The following is a 14,583-nucleotide window of genomic DNA, read 5'->3' as shown; positions in this document are numbered from 1 at the left end:
CCCTGGAGGACAGCAGCAGGAGCAGCAGCAGGAACAGCAGCAGGAGCAGCAACAATTACTGGAGCCATGGCTGAGTAAGCCTACTCAACAGGAGGTGGTGGTGGAGGTGGAGAGGATTTGCCCAAGTTAGTCGCAAGCCTTGCACACGTTTGTTCTTTGGTTTCCTGGGTCAGTTGGTGGACCTTCCATTGGTGGGGCCTTCTCATCATGAGTGGATCCTTTGATAAGAAGATTACCAGCATTTTGACTGACATTTCCAGCTCGCTCAGTTGCCATGCAGCCACCAAGGACTCCCCTACACTTCCAGAATCGTCTATCACGGATCTGGGATACTACAGCGCCCCACATACTCAGCACGAATATTACTCCAGTCAACCTTATACTCAACCTATGAATCACTATGCATACCACCCCCAATTTAACTTCAATGGAATTGGGGGGGCTGGGACATACTCCCCTAAATCTGATTATCCTTATAGCACCTCGTATAGGCAATATGGATCTTTCCGGGATCAGCAGTTGCCCAGCCAAGAAACAGGTAAGGAAGTTTTTGAATCAAAGTCCAGAGTATGTGAGTTTGAGTGGGTGATTGACCCTATTTTGGGGTTCAGGGAGATTAAATGGCTTGGAATCTCTTGAAATGTGGGATCTGTTCTCCCCCACTTTGTTGAAGGTATTTTAAACAATGGTGTGTGTGAGAAAGAGATATTGCCTTGCCAGAAAGTGTTGTCCTAGTGGAAAGAAATGAACCGGATATACACGGTGTCCCATTCTGTTGTTACATACGAGACATCCAAACTTTTCTAGTGTTCTAATGCTAACCATGAAACCCTTGGATGGGATTCAGTCCCTCCCTTTCCCCAGCCTTCCTTTAGAGTTTTGTACTTTTTGTATATTTCTGTAATTTTTGAAAAAATCAATTGTCCCATCAGTAAAAATATCCATCAATATTAGGGAGCTGAAATGGGGTTTTGATTTCTGTTACAGGGTTAAAACACACACACACACACAAAATCCACCACCACCTGCAAAAGGCAATTGAGGGATAACTGAAATCTATTTTCCATCTTGGTTTTCCTTTTCTCTTGCCCAATTCATATTTTGCCATAAAAAAAGACTCATACAATTGGAGACTTGATTTTGCAGGGCTATGAAATTCAGCAATGGAAAGTTTGGGGCTCTGTAACTTTTTTCCTTACTGAATGGGGATTCTCTGAATGGATTACCGATCCATTGTGGATCAAGGACTGGTTTTTGTTCCCTTCCAGGATGAGGGTCAAAAAGTACTGAGTCAGCCTCCCCCCACCTTCCCTTGAATTATTTCTTCTGTTATCCTGGGCGAGAAAAGGTCTGCATGTTTTTTCCAATTTTGCATGCTAATTCATGGGTTATTTTTCACTTTGCAAAGTGCAAATGCTACTGTTGCGACAGTACCTCAAATTCTATCTATTGTTTAAGGAAGGGAAGATTGGAATTTTTTTTCTTGGAGAAAAAATATCGGTGCTAAGTTGAGACTTTTTTTCTGAGGCAAAAATCTTTTTTTCCCTGTTCCCTTAAAAAAAAAAAAACATTTTTTTCTGAAACAGTATTTTACCAAATGTGCTATTTTTTTAGTAGCTTGTTTCTCTCCCACACACAGACCAGCAACGTGTGCAATATTTGTTATTTCGCTGTTTAAAATCTTGACACCAAAACCCACAATTTGATGTGTGTGAGGGCATCTGTTTACTTTTATGAATTAAAAAACAGGGATAGGGGTAGCATAAAAGTTGGAAAACTGAAAGACAAAATACACAACTGTGAAAATGGTAGCATAAAGATAAAAAAAAGAATTCTGTCTTTAAACAGAACTGGCACATAGATTCTGGCTAAAGTTGTCTGAGGCCTACAACTCACGCCCTCACTCCCCACAAATATTTCAGGAAGGGAACACGGGGGTTGTGTGGTTCCAACTGTCCCGATGTAACCGGACAATACTTCCTGCCAAGGAGAAAAAAATACATCAAGGACCTAGTGAGACAGAGAAATAACAAATTCTGTTTTTTAAAAAAGAGGCTAGGCCGAAAGGGAAGAACGGAGAAGTCCATTTGTGAGGCAGAAAGTTGGAGGCAGAGCAAAGCAGCTAGGCTGAACCCTGCAATTGTCTCCTATGTGGAACTGCGACTTGATCCTGTTAAAAATATCAGGGGAATGAAAAAGAAAACTAAAAGGGGAAGGGAGGGGAGAAAGGAGACGCTAACAAGAAAGGAATAGAATTAATCAGAGGAAAAGTAATAAAAAGCAGGGGGTGGGGGAGAGAGATCAGGCAGAAGAAGAAGAGAGAGAATGGAACAAATTTTAATCAATTTCCAAAAATCTTGCTTTTAATGGAATTCTACCTCCTCCTAATTCTCCAGTAAGTTGAATGGTAGAAAGTCTCTGAACCTCAGGAGTTTATTGTTTTATGCCAACAAGCAGGCCACTGAATTAACTTCCGAAGTACAAACAGGTGGATTGATTGATTCAAGCAATCTCCATGCAAACTACAGACAGCTCCCCTTTGATACGAGTTACCTATGAGCAAATTCCACTGAACTGAAAGCGGCTTATTCTGAATATATTTGCTTAGCACCTCTTCCGCAGAATCCTTTGCCCAGCCCTCTGAGATCCTCTTCCAGAAGAGAGAATTAGCCTTGTTAGTTAAGAACTGGAGGGTGATACGGTGGAGGCAGATGCTGGGTGCTTCTTCCAGCATCTTGTCTGTTCTCCGCAGGTGCTCAGAAAAAATATCAGACCATAGGAGGGTGGGGTGGGGTGGACAGCAGGTCTTTGAAATTATTGGGAGGGCAGAAATGTGGCTCTGTGTTATATTGTTAGGAATTAATACAGGCAATAGATGCCTCCTTGAAATATAGAATTTGGGGGCCCACCAAGAGCAGGGGTTTATAACTGTGGGAGAATTATGGGAAATTGCCTTTCTTAAAGGGGTCATTCTGCTGTCCACCAGTTGTCCTGTATATCAGATTGTCCTTCATTCTCATCTCCAACAGGTCAGTGGCTGAGAATCTGTGTTCCTCTGCTGAAACGAGGCATGGGTTCTGCAAATGGTGCAGAAGATGTTGTTTTGTAAAAGCACAGGTTTAGAACCAGCAGTACTTTCTTTTCGAGCACCATTAGAACACTTCTCTCTGCTATTTGACTTCAGTTTGGAGGGGGTTTTTTTTCAGCGTATTCCTTTTGTTTCACTTCTCCAGTTTCAGTGAAGGAAGAGCCTGAACCCGAAGTGCGGATGGTCAACGGAAAGCCCAAAAAAATCCGAAAGCCCCGCACAATTTACTCCAGCTACCAGCTGGCTGCTTTGCAAAGGCGATTCCAAAAGGCGCAGTACCTGGCGTTGCCAGAGAGGGCAGAGTTGGCCGCACAGCTTGGACTGACCCAGACTCAGGTAAAACTTGAGAAACAAGAAGGAAGGAAGGAAGGAAGGAAGACCACAAAGGGGAGAGAGAAAGAGTGTGTGCAGTTTTGTGTAGCCTTTTGTCTCTGTTTTGGAAACACGAGTGTGAAAGCAATGTATATCTGTGAAACTCCAGCAAAATCTCAGGGAGCTGCGAAGTTTAGAGCTTTAGACCTTGAAAATTAGAAAAAATCCAGTGATTTTTTTCAAAGGGGAAAGACCAAATTAAATAAAAAGCCAGGGATAACAAATTCTAGTTTTAGGTACTCCTGTTCGATCTTGAGATAAATCTTTCTTTTTTATTTCATAGTCATTTGGGGTTTACAGGCTGGTTGAATTCAAATCAGTTCACCAACTTCTAGTTATTAAACTTCTCCCAATCCATCCGTTCTTCTCTTTACATTATGTTTTGTGTGTGATTTTTCCATATTTATCCTCTGAAATGTCTCACTTTATCCCAGTCTCTGTGCATCCCTAGATGAGCCTAGATGTTTTTTTAAAACAAAAAACAAAAAAAGAGTCTATTGTTTTTTAGCATTGTCAACCATTTAGAGTAGATAACTCTTTGCATCCTGAGAAGTAAAAATGTTTGTGTGAATTCTGTGATAACACAGTAATGGCTTAGGAGGAAGGGGATCACAGAGATGAGGAGGTGAGTTCCTCTGTTACCAGATGGAAGAAAAACAGTGGTGTCTTTTTTGATGACAATTCTAATTAAGAGACAGCTTGAGCCGCCATAGATACAAATGGTAATAATGCAACAAAAGTAAGCAAGCTGGGACAGAGCGAAGAGGGGCAGGAGTGAAGGCATTTTCTCTGCCCTTCTAGCTCTGCTGCAGCCACTAGCCTACTTGTGTTTGGCTGAGACCCAGAGATCCAGAATGGTATGCTGGCTACCCAGAGAGGCGGAGGAGCATTGCTGCAGGAAACACGTGGGTGGGGCAAGGCAGCTTATGTGTTTTGGCAGCTTCCCCATTTTTTCCTCCTGAAGCCAACTGAGCTTAGGCCAAGAGAAGTGATGACTGTGAGAAGGAAGTTGGCTTGAGTGGAAAAAGAACCCACTGCTAGTCTTTAGATGAACATCAGTGAGTAGTGGGCCAAGTGGTTATCGTAGGCCTCAGTGAGTCTAAGGGTTGCTAGTTGCCAATTGACAGAAGGAACAATATTCCAAGTACAGTTATTTATGTTCACTGTGTTACGTGTTCTTTGAAAAGACAACTCCTTTGCTCCTTTTTCTCATTTGCACCTTGAAAGGGGTCTCCTACTCACTCCCATTTTGCAAAGTAGGAACTAAGGCTGAAAGATAGTTAAGATGCAAAAGAAGATTCCTTCACTTTTCATAGCTGTGTTGAAGAGGGAATCTTAGGAAGTTCTGATTCCTATGCAAGCTCCACTTGCTGAAATTCCCTCTTCTGCTTAACTATTAATGGTGAGAAGCCCTGGCTTCTTTTAGATTTCTCTGCCTGAGAGACAACGACTCGCCCGGGGCCACCCACAGTAAGCTGAGAATGGAACTCTCAAAATTCTAGTCCAGCAATCTGTCTAGCTCAGGATGCCTCCAGATCCTCTGGACTTCAGTCCCCAGTTTCTCTAGCAGGCCTGGCTACTATAGACATTGCTCAATACAAACTAAAAAGAAAAAAGAAACAGAGAAATTATACCACTGTATTAAATTTACTGATTTGAGTGCTATCTCTTCTTTTTATTGCCTCAGAGCAAAGTTGCAATCTTTTCAAAATTACTTGGGAGCAATTAATATGCAGAAGAGTTCTGGGAAATCATGAATGGATACATGAGTCTGCAGTCTTACGTACATTTACCTTGCAGCCTAGCTGATTAAAGTCAGTGGGATATTTTTCCAAACAAGCATGGATAAGATCTGTCTTGTTGAAAATATTTCTAAAGTTCTTAGATTTGCTTGATAGGAGCTAAAACAATGGAGTAATATATATGGAAGAGAATGCTGCCTTTTTACAATAACATTTGGTACTCCTTCTTTCCTTAGGCAAAATCTGAATAGTAGCACTAAAGTAAAACAAAACTAAAGACAAAATAGAAATGCTACTTTTCAAATATAAGAAACCATTCAAAAAGTTAGCACTAACTTATTTACTTTATTATCAAAAGTATACATCACCCATCTCACCATAAAAGTGACTCAACTTTGGCTGTAATTCTGTAAACATTACCCAAGAATAAGCCTAACAATAGGTCATTCTTATTCTTTATAATATCTCTGTGTTTGGGGGATGTAGGGAGAATCAGGAATAGCATTTTAATCAGGAAAGTAGTAGAAAGGAAAGGATCTAATTTCCCAAAGCAGGACCTCAGGGGCTGGATTCCCAGAACACATGCTAAACAGTGGTTGGTTTTAACCTGAGGGTGGTTTTTTTTAAAAAAATGTTTTAATTTGCTTAGCTATGCATTCATTTGGTTAATTTATGTGCCACTGTATTGTGAGAACCCAGAAAATCGATTAATTGAATACTGAAGCGTAATGCATAAACCTAGCCAGTAGACATCCAAGTTTTCACTGTAATTATAAACATTTTTAAAATACATAAATGCCCTGTTGCTGCATCCAGTTGGGCCATAAAGCAAGAGGCACCTTTCACTGTTTCTACTGGCTCTATTCAAGGATACACTGAACTATGAGTGAATCTTACTGGTTAAGTTCACACAACTACAATGTCAATTTCATTTTAGCTTAACAAACTGTAAGAACCCAGGCTACTTGTCTCTGCTATGTGGGCAATTGGCAATCCAGAGAAAGTTATCTTGGTTTACCTAAAGATGGCAATGGGAAGCAAAGATTTAGGCAATCTGTCTAATATAATAGGTAGCATATATCTAAGGCAGGACTGGCAGACTTGGATTTGTTGAATCTACTTTATTGAAACTCCAAGATCAGAGCCAGTTACAAAAGTCACAGAGTGAAGAAACAGGATGCCTCTGAGCACATTCTGCAGAAAGAATTTACCCTCACGTTATCATCATTTGTAGCCCTTCTTGGTGCTGTATGTGAAGTTGTATGGCCCTAGAGTGAAACAAGATGGCAAGTTTACGAGATTAGCACAAGGCTAGAACTATATAGCTCTGGAAATTCCCTATAATAAATGAGTAAATATATATGAGGCTAGGCGTACTATATCTTGGCTGCAAAAAGTTCAGGCAACCATGAGATGGCAGCAAAGAGATACAGGAAACTGTCTTTACTGCTGTCTAGTGGTCATCCAGATTTATGCAGATATGCCTACATGAAAGAGCGAGAAAAATAATACACAAGGCTGGATTGCCAAAAAGTACATAACTCCTTAGGCATGGATGAAATCAGGGTAAAATATACCTTGTTGGTTGTCAGGGCTTAACTGGCTATCTTCTCAATCAGGATAAAAATTCAATAATAACATAATAAATTATATTATAATACAATTGTAATAAAATAAATGTCTTAATCTGAGTCTTTCCTCACTAGATTCTTCAGAGCCAGCTTTTGAATCTGTGAAGTTATATAAAAGGTACCATAAGTGCCTTTTCCTCATAATTCATTTTTTTTACAGATTATTCTCAAATAACTTGAACTAGGTGGCTTGGTTTTCTCATTTTAGGTTTTAAATACTTACATTTTATCTATAAAAAAGAAATCCATATGAGTAACATGCCTATTTAGATTTAGTTCCATAGATATCTAGCAAAGATCCTGAAGTTCAAATTTTAGATTTCTAGCCTTTTCTGAGTCCTGGATTTGTTTGCCTAGAATTACATTTGCTAATAATAATCCCCATGCTGGCTGGGGAATTCTGGGAGTTGAAGTCCACACATCTTAAAATGGCCAAGTTTGAAAAACACTGATTTAAAGAAAGGATTAAGAGAGAAGATTTGGTGTTTCATTTTAAAAGACGGACGGTTCCTTTGTCCTTTTAAATCAGAGATCAGGGTTTTTATGGTACTCCTTGGACTTTCTCTCATCAACAGTAGCCAGCATGGTCAAAAATCAGGGTTGGTTGGAATCAAAGTCCAGCATGTGGAGGGCTCAGGGCACCATTTTAATACACAGTCTTTGTAAACTGGTAGGTTTGTCTACAAAAAGAAAAAAGAAAGCCTCCTTGACCGACCCTTATATAAACTGAGGGGATTCTCTCTCCTGCAGAAGATTCCCAAAATAATTTTCCTTAGTTATTTCTGCTGCTGTAGTTTAGTTTGGCAGTGGCTGGAGGACTGTAGCTCCTGGTGTTGGCAGCAAACTGATTGAAAGGCCACAGCATATTTAGGCAATGGGAATAAGATGGTCAAACAGCTGTTTCCTTTCTGACTCCTCCCTCCCTCCCTCCTCTCTCTTGCAACTACAAATACAGTATAGGCTCAAAGTAGGTTTTTCCCATTGTCCTCACCAGACACAGATCAACTGTAGAGCCTTTTCCTCTTCAAAGCCAAAGTTCCCTTCTACAAAGTGTGCTATCATAATAAATGCTCTTCTGCACATGCTAGTGGCCTTTGGCTATCATAAAGCATTGGTCTGTCTATCTGTCTAGGGCATGTGCAGATACTCTGTGTGCCTATAGAGTATTAGGGGTCTGTACTCTACCTCAGAGGTCTGAGATTACAGAGAAGAACTGACAGGCAGGGTAGAGACATTAGCTTCTTTAGAAGAAAGAAGTCATCTATAATCTTGCTTCCCTCATTCTTCTGGCCATTTTTTCCATACCTTAGAGCAGTGTTTCTCAACCTTGGCAACTTGAAGATGTGTGGACATGCTGGCTGGGGAATTCTGGGAGTTGAAGTCCACACATCTTCAAGTTGTCAAGGTTGAGGAACACTGCCTTAGACAGAGAGTGAGTGCATTCTCTGAGACATATTTTACCTATAGTGTAAAATGTGGGAAACTTACTGCCTCATTCTGATATAACCTGCTTTTCAAAACATTTCCAGGGTAGGAGGGGAAAAGTGACTGAGAAAGAATGAGACTGAGATTTGTCCATGCTAAACAAGTGTGATTAGTTACGCTTAAATATCTGGCAAAAGTTGTGTTAGCAGGGCCTCAGCAGATTAAGGGCCTCAGCAGGTAAACCATTTGTGAGGATGACTTTTGCTTTTCTCAGTCACAGTTCAGAACAAAGGACATACTTGGATGGTTCTGAAAGTAGAAAGGTGGCATTTATCACAAGATTGGATTTTAGGCAAACCTGGATTTAGTTCTGTGGAGATGTTACCTTTAGTTATTCTGAGGAAAACTAAACTCTCTGGGCTCCTATTAAAATTTGGGCTCTTGATCCTTTTGTCAAATGTTCATTCACCAACAAATGTAAATCAACATCATGCATGATTGGTGATACATATACCCACACAGCCAACAGAGTTGGTTTCCTCTGTTTCAGCTCCCACATTCAGACATGAAGCTGCCTTGTTTGTCATCCTCTCCCACAAGCCTTCCCTCCTAAGCAGGTCAATGAGGAGTTGGTAGAGAAGCTGAACTGGAATGCAGAGCTGGCCAAGCACCCCGAGGACAACAAGTCTTCTTAATTGCTTTGATCTAAATTAAGGGAGCAAGTTGGCAAGCTTCCGGATTCTGATAGGTCAAGAGCATAGTAATGGCAACCTGACACATTGAAAATTGCAACCAACAAAATGCTCTTGGGGTGTTCAGCTGAGTTTTTGTTCCTACTAACACAGACAGCCCCATGACAGTCAGGAAGGAATTTTCCCCTAGGGTTATCATGGTCAGTGACCCAAGGTTTTTTTGTTTGGACTTTTTTATTTTTGGGGGGTGGCCTAATGCTTTGCTCACTTGTCTGAATCATCTGAAGTTTTGCCCATACAGGACTGGGTTTGCTCATGTTGAATATGAGATGGCCATGTGATTGTAAAAGCAAGAATTTCCTCCCCTCCCCAGGTGACCACTGGAGACAGATAGCATTTTCTTCTATGCTTAGCTTGCTTGAATCATCTTGAACAGTGTTGCATTGCATGTAACTACTATTTGCCTAAATACGTTGTGTAGTGTGGATTTCATAAACCAGCCTCCTCCAGAGGTATTAGACTATAATTATAGCCGTATATGACAAATGAGATGGTAGTCCATCACTTTTGGAAGACACAAGATTAGGGGCAGGCGTCAAAGGCTTCTCTAGTGGTTGATGGTCTTGGGGCAGATATAATCCAACTTTAGTCTTGTGGAATCTTCATTTTAATAGAACCCCCAAGATCCACCAGTCAGAGCTTTTTGCCAGCAACAAATACTTGTAATTAAATAATTATGAATCTGAGAATCTGTTCTGAGAATCAGAACTATATGAAGCTTGCTCTTTTTCCATATATTTTCCACCCCACTCATCCCCAATTTTGGTTACTTTAAACTTTCATTTCTGTACTATAAATTCTGGTTGGATTATAGTCATTTTATTACTGCTATTGTTAAATAATTGGGAATCAGAAATTCTTATCAATGAACTGAAGCTGTCCCAGTAGATTGTCTTTTTCCAACCTCTTAGTATGACTGATTCCTGAGATGGTATCTCATGAATGTGTATATTCCAGATCATTATGTAGACCTCTAGAGCAAAATGCATAAATTGCATAGTTCTGCAATTTAACTCTGTAGTTCTGTGGCCAAACGTTTCTTGTTTTCCCTGCCCAAATTTTATACTGTCAGTGGTATTTTTCTCCAGATACCACCAAGATTTATGGGCTGCGAGTTTCTGACTTGTCTTAATTAGAATATACCAACAGATACTACAGAAGTGGCATCACTTCCAAGCTTAGTTTGGTAGGACCTTTTCTAAGGTCAGATATTAGAAAATGAAAGAAATACCCAGAATGTCTTTTTCTTTGGACATGAGGGGGAGCTCTTTCTTTAATCTTGATAGATTTGAAAAACATCTCGGAATTGATCAGTTGTCCTTCAGCTTCTGCTTTAGCAGCTCTTTTCTGTTGTGTTTTTTAATACTGTTGTCCCTCTAAACTGGAATACTATTGGAGGAATTATCTATTAATTGCAGTTTGTTTACTAGAAAAGTGTCTAGTAAAATCTGTCAATTTTACCTTTCCACCTTGAGCAGATCTGATGCGCCTTTCCTGAAGCTAAAAATGTCCAGATGTGACTTCCCCATTCTGTTTGGGGTTTTGATAGTTGAAGTCCAACACATATGAAAAGTACCAGACTGGGGGAAGCTCCTCTGTTATAAACAATTTGTGAGAAATTTGGATTATTTCAGATTAAATCTTCTGGTCAGTTCTTGTGAGCTCACAATCCCATCCTTTCCCAGGTTAAAGGGTTATCAGACAGCAAATACAGCTACAGTTTAATTGACTGCTCCGAGCAGAAACTTGCCAGCTTCATAGCATTGGTTACCAACTAGAGAGAGATTTTCCCTGTCCCCAGAAGAATGGATGTTTCCCAATTAAACACAACAGACTCTGTTCCTAGCTCTTCCTGCTTCCTTGTTTTGATGAGAAAGAGTTTCTCTCTCTCCATTCTTTGATCCTTTATTTTTTCTTCCCACCTGCCACCCACTTTCTTTTGTTTTCTTATGCTCTTTCTCCATAGTGGGATGTGGATGGAGTCACACAACTCTAAAATGGTATTGGGAAGACTTCCAGCCAGCTAGGCCACTGTTCTAGCCCTGCCCTTAGTTTCATCATTGCAGTTCGCCCAATCCCCCTTTTTTAGCATCCTTGAAAGACTTGCAAAACCTTTTGAGCAAACCTGTCGCCTGACTTTTTTGCAACAACCCACAATTCCCTGCTTCTTTCAACAAATCAGTTGGTAGACCATTTTAGAAACTAACATCTTTTAGTCCCTCTTTTCAAATGGAATGGGGGATATGCTTATTTTATTCTGCCCATTCCTTGAAGGAGTTTGGAGCAGAGGTCATAGTTACCCCTCTGATTTATTCCTGCAAAAGTTCTGCATTTTAGGGTCAGGTTGAGGGATAGTAACTAGATTCACAGATTATGCTAAGTCAAACTAAACAAAACAAAGTATGGCTTAGCATGATCTCTAAAGTTAGGCATACTTGTGGGTCATGGTTTAATGCAATGTGTGAACCCACTCTCTGAATCAGATCTTTGACCCATCTAATCCAGTCTGCATGGGTTGGCAATAGCTCTCCTGAGTTTCAGAAGAAAGTCTTTCCAGCCTTACCTGAAAATGCCAGGATTTGAGCCTGTTATCTGCTTCATACAAAGCCTTGGATATGCCCAACCACTGAGCCACAGTGCTTCCCTTGAACTGGACAATAATACTTTTCCTTGTGCTTACGGAGAAAGTGCAGAATCCCCTAGCAGAGGGTTTATCTTTGGTGGGAAAAGGACTGACTTAGAGTCACATGTAGATGCAGCCTATTCTACAAACTAAATCATTTTCTCTCTTTCTTCAGGTGAAAATCTGGTTCCAGAATCGGAGATCCAAGTTTAAGAAATTGTACAAAAATGGAGAGGTCCCCCTGGAACACAGCCCAAATAACAGTGACTCCATGGCTTGCAATTCTCCACCATCTCCCACCCTCTGGGAAAATAACACTCATAACAACCCAGCCAGCAGGAGCCAGATCCCCCAGCCACTCTCTTATAACTCTCCCCCAAGCTACCTGGAAGATCACAATTCTTGGTTCCATCCTCAGAACCTGAATGGGCCTCACATACAACAACAGGGACCTCCGCCCACTTCTGGCTCTATGCATCACCCATCTCCAGGGCCTCCTCCCAATCCCGGAGCGGTTTATTAACCTCCTTTCCCTCCTCAATAAAACCAGTGGAGCAGGAAAAAAGGAATGAGGGAGAGGGAGACAGAGAGGGAGAAGCAGACAGAAGGCAACAAGTTAAAACTCTTTGATGTGTTTCACAGAACATGTACACATTCCATCTCATCTCAGGAACAAGTGAACAGCAGGGTTAAGACATTTGGGAGACCATTTGGGGGGGAAAAAAGGAAATGTGAAAGGGAGAGAAACTGCTTGCAGCCTATGTTGTATCTCAACCAAATCGGTTTCATCAAGAACTACGTTACCAACATCCTGGATGATTTATCTCTGGGCTAATGTTCCCCATCACCACCATCAGCTTTGTTTACAAGACACATGGTTGGGTGGTTCTCAGCATGGTTAGAGAAGAGCAAAGAGTTGTGTGGCAAAGGAGAAATGATACCACTGCTTTCCTATATCCTTCTTTTCTCTAGTTCTGTTGGATTTGTTTTATTTTATTTTATTTGTTGTTGACCTCCCCAAGCAGAGTGGGTTTGAGAGGTATCAACTTCATGTGCCCTCTGAAAGATCTGGCATGGCTTCAAATACCAATCAATCATTGACACCTGTGGTAAGAATAGGATTGAGTTATTACTCATCCATGCAGTTAGGAATGGGGAACAATAAGATATCCACCTCTCTCTCTTTTTTACACACCTCCTTGGAAATGCTATCCTTTTAGAAATTATAGCAATGTTTTACATAATGAAAGGGAGAGGTAGATGCCACCAACTTTTAATGGGATAGATTTTGTAATCAATTTAGGGTTAAAGTCGATTCTTATTCATGTAGGTGTTATACAAAACCGGTCAGTATATAGTGTTAATTTAGTGCTATTGGCTAGCACAGAAAACAAAAAAAAGGGGGTCAGAGAGCTGGGAAAGAGACAATTCTGATCTTAGCAATGTTTGTTTTGCATTTATACTAAAAGCACTCCAGGGGGTTTATACAAGATTAGAAAGAAAAAGAGACAACTTTTGTACTGGTTTTTCAGAAGAGAAGAGAAAAAGAAAAAAAGTCTCCCCACTTATACTAGCCTCAGTTAACAGATTTGGCTTGAGCGTTTGGGGCATACAGTAAAACCAAATGAAGAGTTCAAGGGAACAAAAGAACCTGATCTCCTTTATAATTCTGAGCTCACACATTGTGCTAAACCAAGATTTGTTTTAATCATTGTTTGTTGAATAAACTCTAGTAGCCTGATTCATTTAACATTAAATCACAAGTCATGGTTAACAAATCAAAATTCCTGAATTCATTCAACATGCTAAACCAAAACCTAACATATTACCGTAGTTGGGCTCACACAGTGTACAAAGTCATGGTATAACCATGTTTTGCCCAATTAACCTTAGTCATGGATTCATACAAAATGGTAAATGATAAACCAAAGTTTACAAACCATTGTAGCTGGGTTTGTATGACAATCTAAGTTAAAATCAACCAAAATACAAACCTTAGCACAAGGTATAAATTCTGTAATTATGATTTAGCCTGATATGTGAACCAGGTTTGAAGTTCTTCACTCAACTAGAGTAACTCATAAGTTATATTGTAGAAATGCTAATTATACACAGAACTGGGACATCAAAGGTATGGATTCTCTGCTCCAGGCAGAGAAACAGGAAACTAGGTTGGCAAAGGTGTCAAGGAATGGAGAGACCATGGAGAGAAAGAAAAAGAGTGCTAGTCATCATAGGTAATTCCAGGTATACAATAGACTAAGGCTGCATATTCTTTACTCCATTTCTTGGATTCGAGCCCACTGAAGTCAATGGACTTTGCTTTCAAGTAAGCAAAGATAGGATTGCACTATAGGAACCCTGATTTTTGCTTCAGTGAAATGCAAAATTTGACAAAGGGGGGGAATCATCCCAAAGTTCCTTTGCTGTCTTAGTCTCTGCTTATTCCAATTTCAAACGAGAGATACTTCAGGTTGGAATTTAAAGTTACTCCAACAATCAAAACAACTAAGATGCATCTGATGCCAGTTGAGAATCTGACCATCATTTAGGGGTTTTTTGTTTTTGTTTCTGAAGAGGTTGCAGGAGGAGAAATGTTTTATTTAAAAGTTAGAGAGATATTTAAAATACGTCAGAATAATTTAAGTTATTTTTTTTAATAAAGTGAAAGTTGTTTGTTGCTCTACTTAAGTCATTTAAGCTATTGTCAAAGAGGAAAGCTTATTTTTTAAAGAAAAAGCAAGAACAAATCCATCTTGGATATTTTTTTAAGTAAACAAAGCTGTGTGGTTTTTTTAAAAAAGAAAGAAGAGCTGCAATTTGAATAAGCATTCTCTTGTGTTGTACAGTGTCAAGGTTGATATTTATGTTGCCTTGTATAATAAATAAGAGAAGGGTGAGGGGAATGTACATATGGCTAATTTGTATAAAGCTTATTTTAAATTTTTAA

At 40.0% G+C, this 14,583-nt stretch overlaps 1 protein-coding gene across 1 annotated transcript; it reads left to right on the top strand.

Moving 5' to 3' along the window:
* The first annotated feature begins 207 nt into the window (after nt 1-207).
* On the top strand, nt 208-12,225 carry DLX3 (distal-less homeobox 3). The gene is made up of 3 exons (XM_063302017.1): nt 208-538; nt 3,234-3,424; nt 11,809-12,225. Exons 1-3 carry the CDS (start codon nt 208-210, stop codon nt 12,154-12,156), a joined length of 870 nt encoding a protein of 289 aa, XP_063158087.1. The 3' UTR covers nt 12,157-12,225.
* Nucleotides 12,226-14,583: the final 2,358 nt, after the last annotated feature.

The sequence above is a fragment of the Candoia aspera genome, chromosome 4 (assembly GCF_035149785.1).
Source record: "Candoia aspera isolate rCanAsp1 chromosome 4, rCanAsp1.hap2, whole genome shotgun sequence".
Taxonomy (NCBI): Eukaryota; Metazoa; Chordata; class Lepidosauria; order Squamata; family Boidae; genus Candoia; species Candoia aspera.
The sequence above is the reverse complement of the archived record's forward strand: the minus strand, read 5'-3'. Positions and strand labels throughout refer to the sequence as shown.

What these genes read in the sequence shown, in the direction of transcription:
- DLX3 (XM_063302017.1), top strand. Translation starts at nt 208, where the DNA reads ATGAGTGGATCCTTTGATAAGAAGATTACCAGCATTTTGACTGACATT. An exon ending in GTTGCCCAGCCAAGAAACAG is followed by an intron (nt 539 to 3,233) that starts GTAAGGAAGTTT and finishes TCACTTCTCCAG; the next exon opens with TTTCAGTGAAGGAAGAGCCT. An exon ending in TTGGACTGACCCAGACTCAG is followed by an intron (nt 3,425 to 11,808) that starts GTAAAACTTGAG and finishes CTCTTTCTTCAG; the next exon opens with GTGAAAATCTGGTTCCAGAA.